This window comes from Barbus barbus (assembly GCF_936440315.1).
Source record: "Barbus barbus genome assembly, chromosome: 26".
NCBI classification, from domain to species: Eukaryota; Metazoa; Chordata; class Actinopteri; order Cypriniformes; family Cyprinidae; genus Barbus; species Barbus barbus.
Window position 1 is genome coordinate 14,860,055 of NC_136754.1, and position 15,748 is coordinate 14,875,802.

Sequence of the window (15,748 nt, forward strand, 5' to 3'; positions counted from 1 at the left end):
TTACACCAGCGCCGAAAATGTCCATTCTGTTGAGGAATCACGGTTGTCTCAAACCTAGATTGGTCAGACAATCTAGCCTGGATATTTTCCGCCGGTGACATCTCGCACCGAAACTGCGATACTGATATATTTACCCTTGGAAAAACAAACTATCATACAAGCAGCATGGCCCAAAAGCAAATAGTTATTACCTGGAAGACGACACAGTCAGAATGTTGTCGCCGAAAGGGCACAAGCTCCAGAGCAAAGTGCAAGAAATACAAACCACATATAGATTACTGTATGGCTGATGTATTTAATGGTAAATGGGATGCAGTCTGTTATGGAAAGGATAAACAAACTTCTTTTGTAATAGAAGTACTGTAGGTATACACAATATTTTGGTACTTAATCAATTATCAACTTATTTTCCTTGTATTGTTTTGTTTTTTAATTATTGGCCTATTGGGTTTTTATTGGATATTTGGTTGTGCATGCTCATTCATTTTTGTTTTGTTTTTTTTACATGTAAATTAAATTTGCCATCATCTAATTCTCATTTTAAGTTAATCTTTAGAAATATTACTTTGCATATCCACTTTTCATATTCATACTCAAGGTTTTGAATAATTTAGACAAGTAATTTAGACAAACTATATAGAATTTTAATATCAGACATTTTTTATATAATTAATTGTGCATTCTGAATTCTCAAACTTATTTATTTTAAGATCATCATTCATTCCATCATTTTCATACCATCATTTAACACTCACTTGAAGTTAATCTTTAAAAATGCTAATATTTTGCTAAAACTGCTAAGTGTGATCTTTAGCAAATCTTCATTGTTACACTATATTAATAAATTTACTTGTAGCATTAAAACAGTTTATTTTTTATTTATTTAGACAAACTATTGTAGCAGTTTTGTTGTTTTTGTCCATACCATAATATATATTTATTTATTATTGGCTTATCTTATCAACATTGAAAAATCCAGGGTCGATAGAGTTGTTTTTGAGCCAAGTCCAAAGAAAGAAAATATAGAAGAAAAGAAGTCAGTTTTAATCAACAGCCTTTAACCTTTGCTCTCTGTATGCCTTTGGCATATACGGTGGTTTTTAATGTGAAGAATTTTCCAGTTGCCGCTCACAGGGTTTATTTATTTGTGGTCACAGAGCGTTTGGATTTTCAATTGTATTGCTGCACTTGTTAATGTCAATAAATGTCATTATTGATTATTTCTGTTGATATATACTTTTTCTTTCCTTGTCGTGTGGGCCCTGAACTATAATATCAACAATGAAGCAGAATAAAATGTCAGAGTTTGTTGTGATTGTAATCAAGATGACTTCGCGTGACCTTTTGAAATAGAAGCATTGTTACCTTGATTGTAAAATCCTGTCTTTAAGGCTTCTTCTACAAAGCAAGGGTTAGGGGCATAAAACAACACAATGAATTACGACCCACACCAGGAACGGTTCCATTTAGATACCTTCATGTAAGTCCCTGCTGTAAATTGAAACGTAGTCTGGGGGTTAAACAAACAACGTCACAGTCTGTCTGGAACTCAAGTCTCTTGTGTTTACCGAGGTAAAGGTGCCACACTTACAAGATGTTGTGAGTCTGAGGATGAGTTAATGGCATTGTCAAGTTGTAAAAGGGCCTTCAGGGTAGAACACGCAATAAATATCAACTATGATATGAGAAACAGTCTGTTTGACTTTGACAGCCTCTGCAAACTCTATTTAGCACAGTGTTTGTGATTTGCGTATTTGTCAGTTGTGGAAGTGACAAGTAAACAAGCACGCACGTAAACGCGCGCACACAAAACAACCAGACGTGGAGACATTTGCATTGCAATGGGAGCTGCATTCCAGGGCTGAATCACAATGCTGAAGGGAGGCTGCTGTCTCGCAGGCTCCCGCGGTGCTCTTTACACAGGCTGTAAAACTGTGGTTCCCACGGCTTCTCCTGTTCCTCATGAGGGGAACCCTAAACAAGCACCCCACAACGCTTTTACGGGATTACAGGGAAACCTTTCCAGCTCCACAGTAAACGCTAGGTCCACACTGACACAAAGGTTAACAGGTGTTTTGTGCTATCTATTTGAACAGTCTGCACGAATCGACAAAGGAAGGGCAAGCTGCAGTCTATCACGCGACGTTCTTGAGAGCAAATGAATGGTACACGGCTAAATGGAGATTTGAGGAACATTTGATTTTAGCAGGTTTGGCTAAATTGCTTCAATTCACCACACAGTATGGTCTGCTCCAGGCAATTTGTGCAGCAAAAACACACGTTCTCACCGTCATTATGGCTGACCAGGAAAAGCAGATTCGAAGTCAGTGGCACAACATTGCTTCCAGATCACATTATGGCCTCTCTCGTTACGTAATTAAGAGGACCCATCTGGTACGGGCAGCGCTCCCTGACACTAATTGTGTTGGTGTGCACATGGCCGTCCCATTGAGCAAAAAAAAGACCTCGAACATTTGAATCCATTATCTCCTACTGTTCAGATTAAGGCGCACATGTTGCCGGAGGGATTATGGTGGAGGGTCGAGCGATGCTTTTGTCTTGTAGGGTCGAGGCTTGAGGATTAAGTCTGTGGTTTGGTAACCCTATTGGTTAAGTACTTCCAGCAATCTAGTCACATGTCGGGTGTGCTGTGTCTTAACAAGTGACTCCTTTTATGTGTAGAGATGATCGGTTTTGACCAATATTCATACTTTTCAATTTAATCATATAGGAGTTCTATAACATTGGGTCTAATTGACACGTCTCTATAGAATAGCACCCAACAGCAGATAATGAAATTTTATGTATTATTTGGATATTTTTTTTTTTCACTATATCAATCGATTGTGTGCTGTTATGTGATACTCCTGTCCTTTTGGTTGTGTCAGCTGTAAAAACAGTGAAGTATTTACCTTCTCATCAACGATTTATTCCACATCCTAGCCTTTTTGCCATCAGGTAAATGTGTTATTGCTTTTAAACATCAAGTGATGTGTATAAATAGCCTTGGCAAAATGTAGGGTAGGTCAGATATGGGAAAAAATGTATGTCTAAAATTAATAAATCAATCATCGCTTACAGCCGAGCTAGAGTGTTGCAGGATAAGTGATACCTTAGCATTCGAAAACCCAGCTGTCTAGACAGCCCTTTTCCCCCCAAACAGACAAATCAATATATATTGATTACCCACTATGCCCTGGGGAATGACACGGATACGCTGCTTGGCAGGCAAGTGCACTGAACGGACCGAAGAGGAGCTCGAATCTGTTTAAGTGTGCCACCCTGACTGAATTTGTGTTCACCTGATCTCGACTTTGCCTCTCATGCACTGTTGCTCAGCGGTAGGAAGAGAACCGCAATCAAACATGGCACATGTCTCCTACCATTTGCTCGAGCAAGATGAGTACTAGCTGGAGAGTTTTCTCTTAGTGTTTTCACTAAGATGTGATGTAGCCAGAAGCTACATGAGAATTTCTTAGTGGAGGCAAAAAATAAAAATAAATAAATAAATAAGAGATTCACGCAGCTCAGAAAAATCAAACATTTATGCGATCGCTATCATGAGACGCTATATCATGTACCTTGGCTATGCAAACAAGAATGACCTATTTAAGAGCCATGGCATCTAGTCTTTCTAGTGAATGGGAGGTGGTCCGGTGCCTTATTCATTTTAATAGAGAGCCCGGAGACAGTGTGTGGCATTAGCCAGCTCCGTTTCTCTCTGCTCTGCTGATCTGTGTTCCTGCAGCAAGACTTGTTACCTGTCGCCTCCCTCCTCGCTACCCGTGGCTGAGATTCTCCTTCTCTCACTCCTAATTGCCCCTGTGGGACTTATCAGGAGCTGCTGTGGCTGTCTGCAGTGTGACAGAGCTTTCAGCGAGGGCCGTGCTCGAGGCCCCGCCTCACTCGCTTTCTCTCTCTCCCACTTCCTGCCGCCTGACCGACTCCCCACGTCCTCCACAGGTGTCGCCGGTCTTCCTCTTCCTCCCTCACCTGTCAGCCCCCGCCTCACTCGTGTTCCTGAAGGGCTTCTGGGGGGACTGTGTCTTTGAAAGAAAAATTAAAACAAAACCAAAAAAAAAAATAGGACATCAGATGTCTCAAGGTCAGACTGCATAGTAAATTGCCTGATCTGAAAATAACAGCAGATAACGTTCAGGCAGACGTAAGTGAGGTGCTATTGTGGTTCATTTGTTTTGTCTGTGTTTTGGATAGCAGACAACTTGGCCCTGTTAATGGCAGGCGCCCGGTGAGTTAATTACTTTATCGTTGCATTAATTGAAACATGAAAAATGTAAACATGCTAGTGTAACACAGTCAGTTTAATGGTGATGTGTGTAATTTATTCTACAGTTTGTGGGTTGGGTTCTCAGAAACTCTGTGGTGTGTGGTGCTTTCAAAACGTTGGTTGTTTGTGCTTCCACACCAGCCTAACACAGCAACAGTGGCTCAGCCAATGGTAAACTTTTGACCAATCGATGACAGGGAGAATGTTTGGGAAAACTTTCATAATTTTTGCAGTTACGTTTTAGTGATGCCTAGTGACAGTGAAATTACACACTGCAGCTTTAGTTAATTTTGAAGTTTGCCAAAATCTGTTTATATTGTAATGAACATGAAAAATGAAATTAAAATGTTATTTTGAGTTTGATCATGTTCATGTTATAATAATAATAATAAAATAACCAGTGGTTAGTAACATCAAATTTTCTAAATCCCAGAACATAACTTACTCATGTTTTCCCCTTTTTCATTTTAAAATACACATAAAAATAAGTCCTATTTTTAGCACTACTTTCACCATGCTGTGCCACGCAAAGCATGCTGTAAAATGGAAACAAACTAGGTAAAGTTGTATTTTCAAATAAATGTTGGGGGTATTATCAAATTTGAATAAAATCAAGGAAATTCCAGTGTCAAATTATATTTTTCCATTATTGCCACACACTCATCAAGGGAAGCAAATATTAATTAACTATATATTATAGACTGTTTGTTCTGTAAATCACAAATGAAAATATTTTAAGGATTGTTGGGGTCAAATATTCACAACCCCCACACACCCCTTCTTTTGTATTATACATAAGAAAGACAGTTATGCAGAATGCGGTTAATAGGCATTTGGACTATCACCCTCTAGTGGCACCTTTACATTGTGGTAATGGTGGGTTTGAAGCTACAACAGAAGTTCAGTTATTCAGTTTACATTTTTAGTTATTTGTGTATATAAGTGTATATACTGTAAATGATGAAAGCTTTTTTCATTTTCATCTGAATTATCCTTTTAAGGTAATCAATCACGACTTTCACAGTATAAGACTGACATAAAGAGTCCGTAGTTGTGGATTAGCATGTATCAAAATGACACAACAGTGAGCCCGTAAAATGAAGTGCTGTGTGAAACCATAGTGTCCCATTGAGTTCTCCTAGCTTTGTGCTTATATTTAAGGACAGCAGGGGAATTTTCATCCTTCACTATCCATCTCCCTCTCAGCAGGATGGACTTGTAAATGAACGAGCAGACATTTTGTGCTGGAAACTGTGTCTGTTCACTCTGACACACCATGTAACAAAACCGCTTTAGATCCAGCTGAGTTCCCCCGGCAGGACTGTGTCAAGGGATTTGCCAGGTCACAGAGCTGAGCAAAATGGCTGCCTGAGTTTGACTAATGTGCTCCAGGAGCCCGCTCTCTTTGCCCAGGAGTTTTGGGTGACTGAAATTCATTAAAGTGCAGCATCCATAAACTACAATTGTTGGACATAACAGGGCCTGCTTTTCCCATTTCACTTTCCTGTTTGGACTGAAATACACAGATAGAGTCATGCGCACACTTATATTTATACATGCGTAGAGCTCCCATGATAATTTCTAGCTAATTGACTTTGACAGCAAATCAATATCCTGCCCTATCTATTGTTACCTAATTCAATTAGGCCAATTCATAAAGCAGAACAAAATGGAGCTAATGGAAAGCGCTATTAGGGGAATAGCAGCACCATTTAAGTCACGCACGGAACTACGAAAGTCAATTCGGCATTGCAATTGTGCATTTCCATCTGAATCGCTGGCCCTCAACTGCCGCTCTTCCCGGATGAAGGGCGATGTTGACCTGATGCATTTTTACACAGACGGAGAGAGGTGCGCGAATGTCGTAAGCAATATTGTAAATCAAAAAACCAGAGGTACTTAAACGCGATTCATTGAGAGCCCCGCGTCTCCCCTTCGCCACTTTGCGCAATCACATTTGCAATCTGCTTGATAAAGTGCGAGAGGGAGCGAGGGCAGGCGTTCAGTCGCAGACAAAGCCGCTGATTGATGTGGAAACAGGAAACGTGCTGATTATTATGTTGTGGCAGGATGCTTTTGTCTCCCAGACTGTCATTCCAGCAGGTCAGTTCAGAGCCAGCAGGCTATTGTGACCGCGCATGCTGATAAAACCCAACACACTTTGGTTGTTGGGGTTTTTTGAGGCCCGGCTGAATTCAATAGCACTGCGAGTGTTTAGATCTTTAAAGCAGGGCATTTAGAGAGCACGCGTATTGATTCATTGATTACAGATTTGCAAGGGCTCGCCCATTGGCCCACTTTGCAGTATTTTAAGAGTCGGAGGTTAATGGCTAGGTGGGAAAAAAAGCCTTTCTGCCTTTTATAGTGATGGCTGCAGCACTTTGAATGGCCTCTGGTTTTATACTTCATGAATGTGGGACGCCAATTATATAGATATCAGAGCCTCGGCCACAAAACTTGCAGTGGAATTGGTGGCTTATGGAGAATGTTTCAAAGATATCTTTAATAAGGGGATGGCTGTCGTATGATACAGGAGCTCAAGTTGCCTTTAATTAGAAAGGGAAGCATTGCCAGCAGCCTTGGGATAACACTGTGAAACTTTGCCCAATAACTGATTGTTTTTCAATTCTTTTCTCTTTCTTATTACAGGTACTGTGTGTGCTCGCTGGCAGCCGGAAGGACTATGAGGGTGGCTGCCACCTGCACTGCAGAGCTCTGTAACTTTGGCAGATAGGATCATTATCCCCCTGTAAGACACCCTAAGAGCGGAAAAGATGAGGACTTGGATTGTACTTCTTCTGTGGGCATGTGCACACCAGAGTGTGAATGCAGTATCCCTTTCAAGAGGGCCAGTTCGAAGGAAAACCAAAGAAATTGAAGGACGGCAAGACAAAGATTTGCTCAGACGTTCAAAGAGAGGATGGATGTGGAGACAGTTTTTTCTTCAAGAGGAGTACACAGGAACGGAGCACCAGTACATTGGCAAGGTATGAGATCGTGTTTCTTTTCCAGGGTATAAAGGTGGTGTGAGCAATGCTGGAATAATGTTGATGGAGTCGATTGCAGAGATAGATTTGGTTTCATCACTCCTGTCTTCTAAGGTTAATAAACAGAGATTGATCAAAACTATGGCTATGCCATATATAGGGATCTCCAGTCTAGAGCCTGCTGGATTTGAGATGAGGAGCAGGGTGAAATCTGACCTCCCTGGTACCTCACACTTCATCTGAAGCTCAGAGCTGCTGAGGATCAAAGATTAGAATAAAATATAACAGCTTGATACCGTTGCTTATAGCAGAAGATCTCAAACTGTGGCCCTCAGTTGGTAGGCGACACAACTCAGAATTTACAATACTAAAAATATAAAGTCATCAGTTTAACATGTTAATTCATTAAAATATATTGTAAAACATATTCACTGACTGCGTAAACAGAACGAGGGGGGCTCAAAAAGCATCACATTACTGAAAAAAACATGTCAACTATGTACATTTAAAAATTACATCATTATTAAAAATTTGACCAAGTCTATTGTAATTTTCATTTTAAGGCTAAAATAATTGTACAATATGAAAATTTGATATTAATAAGAATACATTTAACTGTGTTATTAAATTATTCATTTTATTAAATATTAGATGATGGCAGGAGAAATGAACGTTTCGCAATTAAATATCCAGTATCAACATACCAATATAAAGAAATAAAAGTAACAATAACCAATATATTAGATATATTATGCATCCCTAAATATATAGTAACATTTTTATTTTGAAATAAATTAATACTTTTATTCATCAGAGACACATTAAATGCAAAAAGTGACTTATTAGTGAAGATATAATGTTACAAAGTTTATATTTCCAAAAATTATGTTCTTTTGTATTTTGTATATTCATTAAAGAGTCCACAAAAACATTGTTAATAAAAAGAAATGTTTGAGCACCAAATTAACATATTAGAATGATCTCTAAAAAAACATGAAGAAATCTTATTGATACCAAAGACGATTTGTATATTATACAATATTAAGTAATAATGAGTTTGAAATGGATCCTTAAAGTTTGTCTTGTAAATGCTGTTCTGCATAAGGCCTGTGAAGGAATTGATAAGAGTTTTTACAAGAATATTAATACACAGTCATCAAGCTTGCACTCCAGAGAGGAGAATTTATTAGGTGGTACTTGGATGTTCTGATTTGATCAAAGGTGCTACTTGGCCTGAAAAATCTGAGAACCCCCTGACTTAGAGACTCGAAAGCTTTGCAAAGGATCACCGACCACTGGATTATTCATGTGGGATGTTGTAAGCGCAGAATTCACAAAGCTCTCATTGTTGCTATGGACATTATGTGTCTGGATCATGTAGCAGTCAATGTGGAGTAGAAGCAGCTATTTCTAAAATGTTCAGAGGGAAAATCACGAAGAGCAAAAGAGCCATTGTGTTTGAATGGTCTTTTGTATTTTACTACCCCATTTTACTATAACAAAGCGGCTCATTCAAGTGGAAAGAAATGTCAAATCATTCACTCACTCCTCTATCAGATGTCATTGTCAAAGCTAATCACGTCACACCTTCAGCTCTGAAGTGTGATGTTCCTATCAATCAGTTCCATCATTTATTCTAACAATAGTCAATATCACAAATTCAAAACAGCTCGACACATCTCTGAAAGACGAGAAGCAGAAAAGTTGATTTACCTTATGAATATCAGACAAAAGTGGTTGCACTAAGAGATACCATGTGGCAGCATCACTGTTAGCAATAGACGTGCATTCACCTTGATTGCACATTCAGCGTGTTGTACTTTCATCTGATATGCCATCAGAATTCAGTTCCGCGAGGACTCATTTTCACATATTTACCATGGAGTACCTGTCTCTTGCTACATTCCCCTTTAGTATTTCTTCATTGTTTTATTCCTTCAAAATCAACGGATATTGAATACATTCAGAATATTGAATGCAATACATATTCATGAGCCCTATCAACAGCAGAATGAGCGGAGGTGCTGATGAAATGCTTGAATTGCTTCCTCTCAACAGCTTCACTCAGATATGGATAGAGGAGACGGCACGGTGATGTACGTTCTCACAGGTGAAGGTGCGGGGTCGATCTTTGTGATAGATGCCAACTCAGGAGATCTGCATGCTACCAAGAGCCTGGACAGAGAAGAGAAACCTTTCTACACGCTCCGAGCCCAGGCTGTCAGCAAGAAGACTGGCCTCCCACTGGAGCCAGAGACAGAGTTTACTGTGAAACTACACGACATCAATGACAATGAGCCCAAGTTTGACAAGGAGGTTTATACAGCGTCCGTGCCTGAGAGGTCACACATAGGTAAGATTCAAAAACAAGCGTTGAAAGTTTTGTGGGCACACAGGAATTATATAAATATTGTAGAAGTAATACAAAACAATCTATTGTTTTATATAGCAGTACAAAACAAAATTGTTTAATCATATTTTAGTATGTATATCATCTTTTTAAGGAATAATTGTGTCCAAAATAAAAATATATATATATTATTTACTCTCCCTCATGTCATTCCACACTGAAAAATTGACACAAAAGTTCATTTTGTCCATACAGTTCAATTAATAGTTACTGGAACCTTTTAAGCTCTAAAAAGGATTTTGTGATTTCAGTCATTATTCACTAATCATTTTACCCTGGAAAACTGTTAACTGCTGCAACTGCCCTTGTGGAAAATAAATATACTAAAATGTATTTCAAATACATTTATTTCATACGAAGTATGCTACAAATATTGATGTGCTTAATAAAAATACCCTGCAATTGTAATTTTGGTATACTGAACTGGTATACTTAAAATCTGCTAAATTGGAACAACTAATTTTGTACTTAATGCACTTTTATTACGCGGAAGTATAGTGCTGAGGTCCAGCTGAAGACATATTGAGGTATATTTGATTATGCTAAAGTGGAACTATTGCAAGTATACTTCAGGTATACTTTAAGTATCTGACTGATATTAAACCGATATTATTCAGAGATCACACAATCCTCATCAATAGTGACATCAAAACACATTTTAAGCCTAATATTAAGGAATGTGCATTATGCGCAAGTAGTACTCCAAATAAAGTTTAATTATTTGTTTTATATATATATATATATATATATATATATATATATATCAGTAAGTCTCAAACGATATGTCAGTAAATATGTTAATAGATTTGAACTATACTTAGTATGAAATAAATGTATTTGAAATATAATACATTTTTTACTTGGATGGATTAATCAGTGAGTTGAGCTTGAAAACCAAACCAGCCAGATTCATGAAAAAATTGGTTCAATTTAATTTTGTAGTCTTTTTGTAGCTTGAAATTTTCAGTCCCAATTCATTAGTCATGAACGAGTAACAAGCACATTCATATTTTCTCCTTTTGTTTTCCACTAAAGAACGAAAGTCATTACAAACGTCATGTGAATGACTGCATAATGACAGGTTTTTTGGGTTTGTAGGTGAACTCTTCTCTGAACTGATTTCTTGTTTTTCAGGCACCTATGTCACTCAAGTTACCGCCCAGGATGCAGATGATGAAATGTTTGGCTACAGTGCAAAGCTGGCCTACAGCATCAGCCAGGGTCATCCATACTTCTCAGTAGAGCCAAATACAGGTTAGTCCTGTTGAACTGTTATATCATAGCCAGAGATGGTGAGATAAACCAAGAGACACAGAGAGAGTGTGTGTGTGTATTTGTATAATTTGATATGATGCAAGGGTTGTACTGCAGCACTGTCGTTCAAGTATTTTAGCCAAGCAAATTCGCCCAGCGAGTTTAATCATTGCTAATGTGTGCCCTGGAACACTTCCCGCAGAGGTCTTTGTTTAAACAAAAGAGAAATAGAAACACAAAAGCTCCCATGGCAGATTAGTGTCCAGCTTAACACTGATATGCTTTAGCCCAGATGGGACACGAACGATGATGTCCATGAGCACACAAAATCCTAAAACCGAAAAAGGGATATTCATTAGAGGTGGGGGTTAATCTGGGAACATTTGTGCCATTCAAAGAAGCAGCAGGGCCTGGGTTCTTCTCTACATGAATTACTGGATTTGCCTTTCGCCTTTTTGGGGTCTGACGAGACATCAGGCATATTCATGTTCAAAGTCAACGTGAATCACTTGCTTGAAAGCCATTTTACTTCTGTAATGTGACATAACAAGAATTTCAATGACAAAAAATTTAGGATGGGACTGAGGGCGTTACAAACCAAAAAGTGAGATTACTAAACAATCCCATAAAAGATATTTGGCTGTTGGTTAACATTATCCATTAGTTGAGTAGTCTTAAGAGTTTTTACATTAAGATTCTGATAAGAGTTAAAATAATGTGCAATGATCAAAAACATTCACAATAACAAAAGGAATTTATAATATTTTTTAATAATAATGATAATAATGATTATTATTGTATCATATATAAATGTACAATTAATAATACAAATAAAATGTAACAATTATGCATTTTTATGTATAATTAATGCTTATGATTACATGTTTAATGATTATGATTACATGATTAAATTTGAATTTTATTAATTTTTTTATTAGTTATTTGATAATGTATTTCAAATGTTTACATATCTTTACATCATGTCTTGTATGATACTATATTTCTTGCTGTTGATAAAAATTAAAGGGATAGTTCACCCAAAAATGAAAATTCTGTCATTAATTACCCACCCTCATGTCGTTCCAAATCCATAAGATTTTTGTTCATCTTTGGAACACAAATTAAGATATTTTTGATGAAATCTGAGATGAGTAATTAATGACAGAATTTTCATTTTTGGGTAAACTAGCCCTTTAACTTCACTTCTTTTGCAAAGAATTGCTGGTCCAAATCTGTCAAGCAAGTCTAAAACTGTCTTACTCTGAAATTGCTTGTGATCAAATTGGTTTAGTTTGTAAAACACCGGTTTTAATAATCCAAGGTCTTGTTTCTTCAGAACCCGCAGCAATCTCTCAATCAGCAGCTGCTGCCTATAATAATCTCTGCGGCAAAATGTCAGTCTCAATACATGTACACAATTAGTTCTGCACTGTTCAAACACAACCAAGACTCAGCTGCCACTGCAATCTAGAGTCGTCCATCTTCTAGAGAAAGGAACTGGGCTGGATCAGATGTTAATGAATTAAAATAAACCATCTTTCCCTCAGGTATAATCCGGACGGCTTTGGGACCTTCCGATATTGACAGAGAGCAGAGGGAGCACTACCAGGTGGTGATCGAAGCCAAGGACATGGCCGGCCAGAAGGGGGGCTTAACAGGCACCACCGCAGTAAACATTAGCCTCACCGATGTCAACGATAACCCCCCTCATTTCACGCAAAGTAAGCATGCATTCAATAAATAGAAAAATATGTATGTAAATGCAGAAATATCATCAGTCTGATATTTTCACAAGACATTTGTTCCATAATTCCAAAGATTTCTGATAGGACTCATGCAAATAACAAGAAATACTTTACAGAAGCTTCAAAAAAACAAAGATGGATACACTTGTTTATCTTTGTGTGAAAGAAAATGGTTAGCGGCAATGCTTTAGCAACTGTGTGAGGTCTGTGTGTTAATCCTGATTAAATGGACAGAGTGGGCTCAGCTCACTTACTCTTTTGTGTTTCTCTTAATCTATTTTTGTGTTTTCTCTTATAATCTATTCTTTTAGCCTTCATACTAAATACCTTTGCCATTTATTACAGTAAAGAGAACACAGAGACTATGCTTTAAAAACACTTTAATTGGCTACATTGTTAGATACGGGGATCAGATTTCTGAATTAAACAATTGTGGGTTAACTATAGTTGCCGTTTATATTATAGATCTTCTTTAAAGAAAAAAGTAGACTCGAGATTTCATGGTTTCAAGCACAACCTGACATTAACATTATGTTCCCCAGGTATATATCAGTTCAGTGTTCCAGAGATCACCAAGGTAGGATCATCGGTTGGCAGGATCAGGGCTGAGGATGCCGACGTCGGCAGAAATGCGGAGATGGACTACACCGTTGTTGGCGAAGACGGTCTGGATGTGTTCGACATCAGCACTGACAGGAACACCCAAGAAGCCATACTTAGTCTTAAGAAGGTACAGAGGACTTTTCATTTCACTCATACAAGTTTGAAAAGCTTTTTTTTTTTTTTTGAATAAATCTTTATGGTTTGTGAATAAAATGCAGGTTTTTGTGCTGAAAACCCTTCCCTGAGTGGGTTGTTTATTCCTGTGAATGTGTTTTTCCGTTGCAGCCTCTGGACTATGAAAAGAAGAAATCGTACATGCTTCAGATCCAGGTCCAAAACACACATCCAGACCCACGCTTTCTGAGCATGGACTCTAAAGACATGACGACCGTCAGGGTCAGTGTTGAGGATGTGGATGAGCCCCCTCAATTTGAGAAAATCAGCTATATTTTGGAGGTGAAAGAGGATGCGGCTGTGGGCACCCTGATAGGATCGGTCAGCGCTGTGGATCCTGACATACGCCGCAGTCCGGTCAAGTAAGTGCTTTGCATTAATATCGTCCCACATTGTTTCCATCATCTATATTTACAAGATTGTGGTAAATCTCTTTAAATGCACATTTCCCAACACACAATAGCTTGGCAGAAGCCTCTTAAACATCTGCCCGTTTCTTCCAGTAACCTTTTGATAATCCCGAAACCCTGATTAATCTGTCTGGAGCTATGGCGATATGAGCTTAGATGGACTGCTTCCTCAGAGCGTTCACAATTTAATTCACATTTAATTCTAGAGGTCCTTCAATCGCAGCATCTTTATGAGATAATTGTAATAAACTACAATTATGAGAATAAATGAGGATATTATCACTGTCCAAAGCTCCATAATGATAAAGCTGATGCGGAAGGCTCAGGAGGACAATAAATGGATGTTTTTCCCTCCGGAGACCACAGTAAATAAGAACGCAGAATGGAAGCGCAATTAAGAAGCCCTCTGCAGCAGAGAACAGGACTTCAGGGCTGGTAATTATCAGGGACATCAGAAGCACAAGCAACACTGTCGCTCTGAACATCAGGAGGCTAATTAGGAAATTGAACAATCCCACTGATTGATTGCATTTGAAAGAGCAATATTGTGATCTTCTGGTGAAAGAAGAACAAATGGGAATTGGGTGTGTGTGGGCTCAAGGCAGTGGGATTTCATGCAGTTATAGCTGTGGCTCAAGCTTGTGCTTGAAAAGCATCAAGCTTTTTCAAGTGTCTCCTGCTCTAAAGGATCAGTCGCGTTAACGTTTGTGCAAACCAGTGTTGAGGAAGCTGTTTTGCCAAGTTACAAGCTAAGTAGAATTTTAAGTGGTCAAACTAGTCAACGCACACTTTTGAAAAAGTAGTAACATTCATGTTTTTTCCTTTCACTGTGTAAGGATTTCAAAAAAAACAAAAAAACATTTAATAGTGATTAAAAAGCGATTACAAAGAATAGTTGAATGATCATAGCTGGTCATAACATAAAATTACATTATACAATACATAAAAAATGCATTGTCAAAAATATGTTTTTTTTTAAATGGTTAAAAAAAATGGCCATTTTCGGGCATTTCCAGGTTTTCTTTGACCGTAGAAACTGAATTAACTGATTAATTTATGCTAAATGCAACAACATTTAGTTATATTTTTGTTTAAATAAGGAAGACCTAAACAGCCACAGTGATTTTTGCAAAGGGACTCAAATTAGCGAGTCACTTTGATAGAATCAGTTCATGAACCATCAGTACAAACTGATTCTTCTTGAATGAATTAGACTTTCCAGCACTAAACATGAGAGTGAAAGAGGCAAGAACAGCAGTGCGGATCTGATTATTCTTCCCTACAAAGACAAAACAACAATTATGACAACACTGACAAAAAAAAAAAGATTTCCGTTTTTTTTCTCTGAATTTTTAATGATTTTCACGCTCCATCTTCTCTGAGCAAATGAGCCAAACCTGTTTATCCCAGGTCATGTCTTAATTTATAAGACCCAATTTCAGTTCAAAATGTGTAGAAATGTTGTTTTACCTTGTAACACATGACATGTTTTGTCATGCTAAAATAATAGCTAATTACTGGAAGAGCTGCACATTTTGAAAATAGCTTAACACTGTCTTGTAACATACAGGAACTGTTGAGCAATTGAGCGAAATGGTTTGAATTATAGGTACTCCATTGACCGGCACACAGATGTGGACCGGATTTTTGGTGTCTATGCTGGGAATGGATCTATATTCCTGCAGAAGCCTCTGGATCGAGAGGAATTCGCTTGGCACAACATCTCAGTGATCGCAACAGAGTTCAGTAAGTAACTCCACACGGCTCACAGCCGCAGTTAATTTGGAATGAATTTAGGCTGATAAGCTCAAGTCATCCAGCATTAAATTTCTCCAATAGGATTTACGCATTTTCATTTACCATGACAACTTATATTG

General features: G+C 38.0%; 1 protein-coding gene across 1 annotated transcript in view; it reads left to right on the forward strand.

The window, feature by feature from the left end:
• LOC306846277 (cadherin-6-like) overlaps window positions 1–15,748 on the forward strand; it is a 30,165-nt gene that overhangs the window by 5,347 nt on the left and 9,070 nt on the right. The window contains exons 2-8 of the mRNA XM_079379534.1: window positions 6,938–7,275; window positions 9,334–9,628; window positions 10,820–10,939; window positions 12,487–12,660; window positions 13,227–13,414; window positions 13,573–13,823; window positions 15,481–15,617. Coding sequence (XP_079235660.1) covers window positions 7,063–7,275; window positions 9,334–9,628; window positions 10,820–10,939; window positions 12,487–12,660; window positions 13,227–13,414; window positions 13,573–13,823; window positions 15,481–15,617 — 1,378 coding nt within the window. The 5' untranslated portion in view covers window positions 6,938–7,062. The remainder of the gene's footprint in view (window positions 1–6,937; window positions 7,276–9,333; window positions 9,629–10,819; window positions 10,940–12,486; window positions 12,661–13,226; window positions 13,415–13,572; window positions 13,824–15,480; window positions 15,618–15,748) is intronic.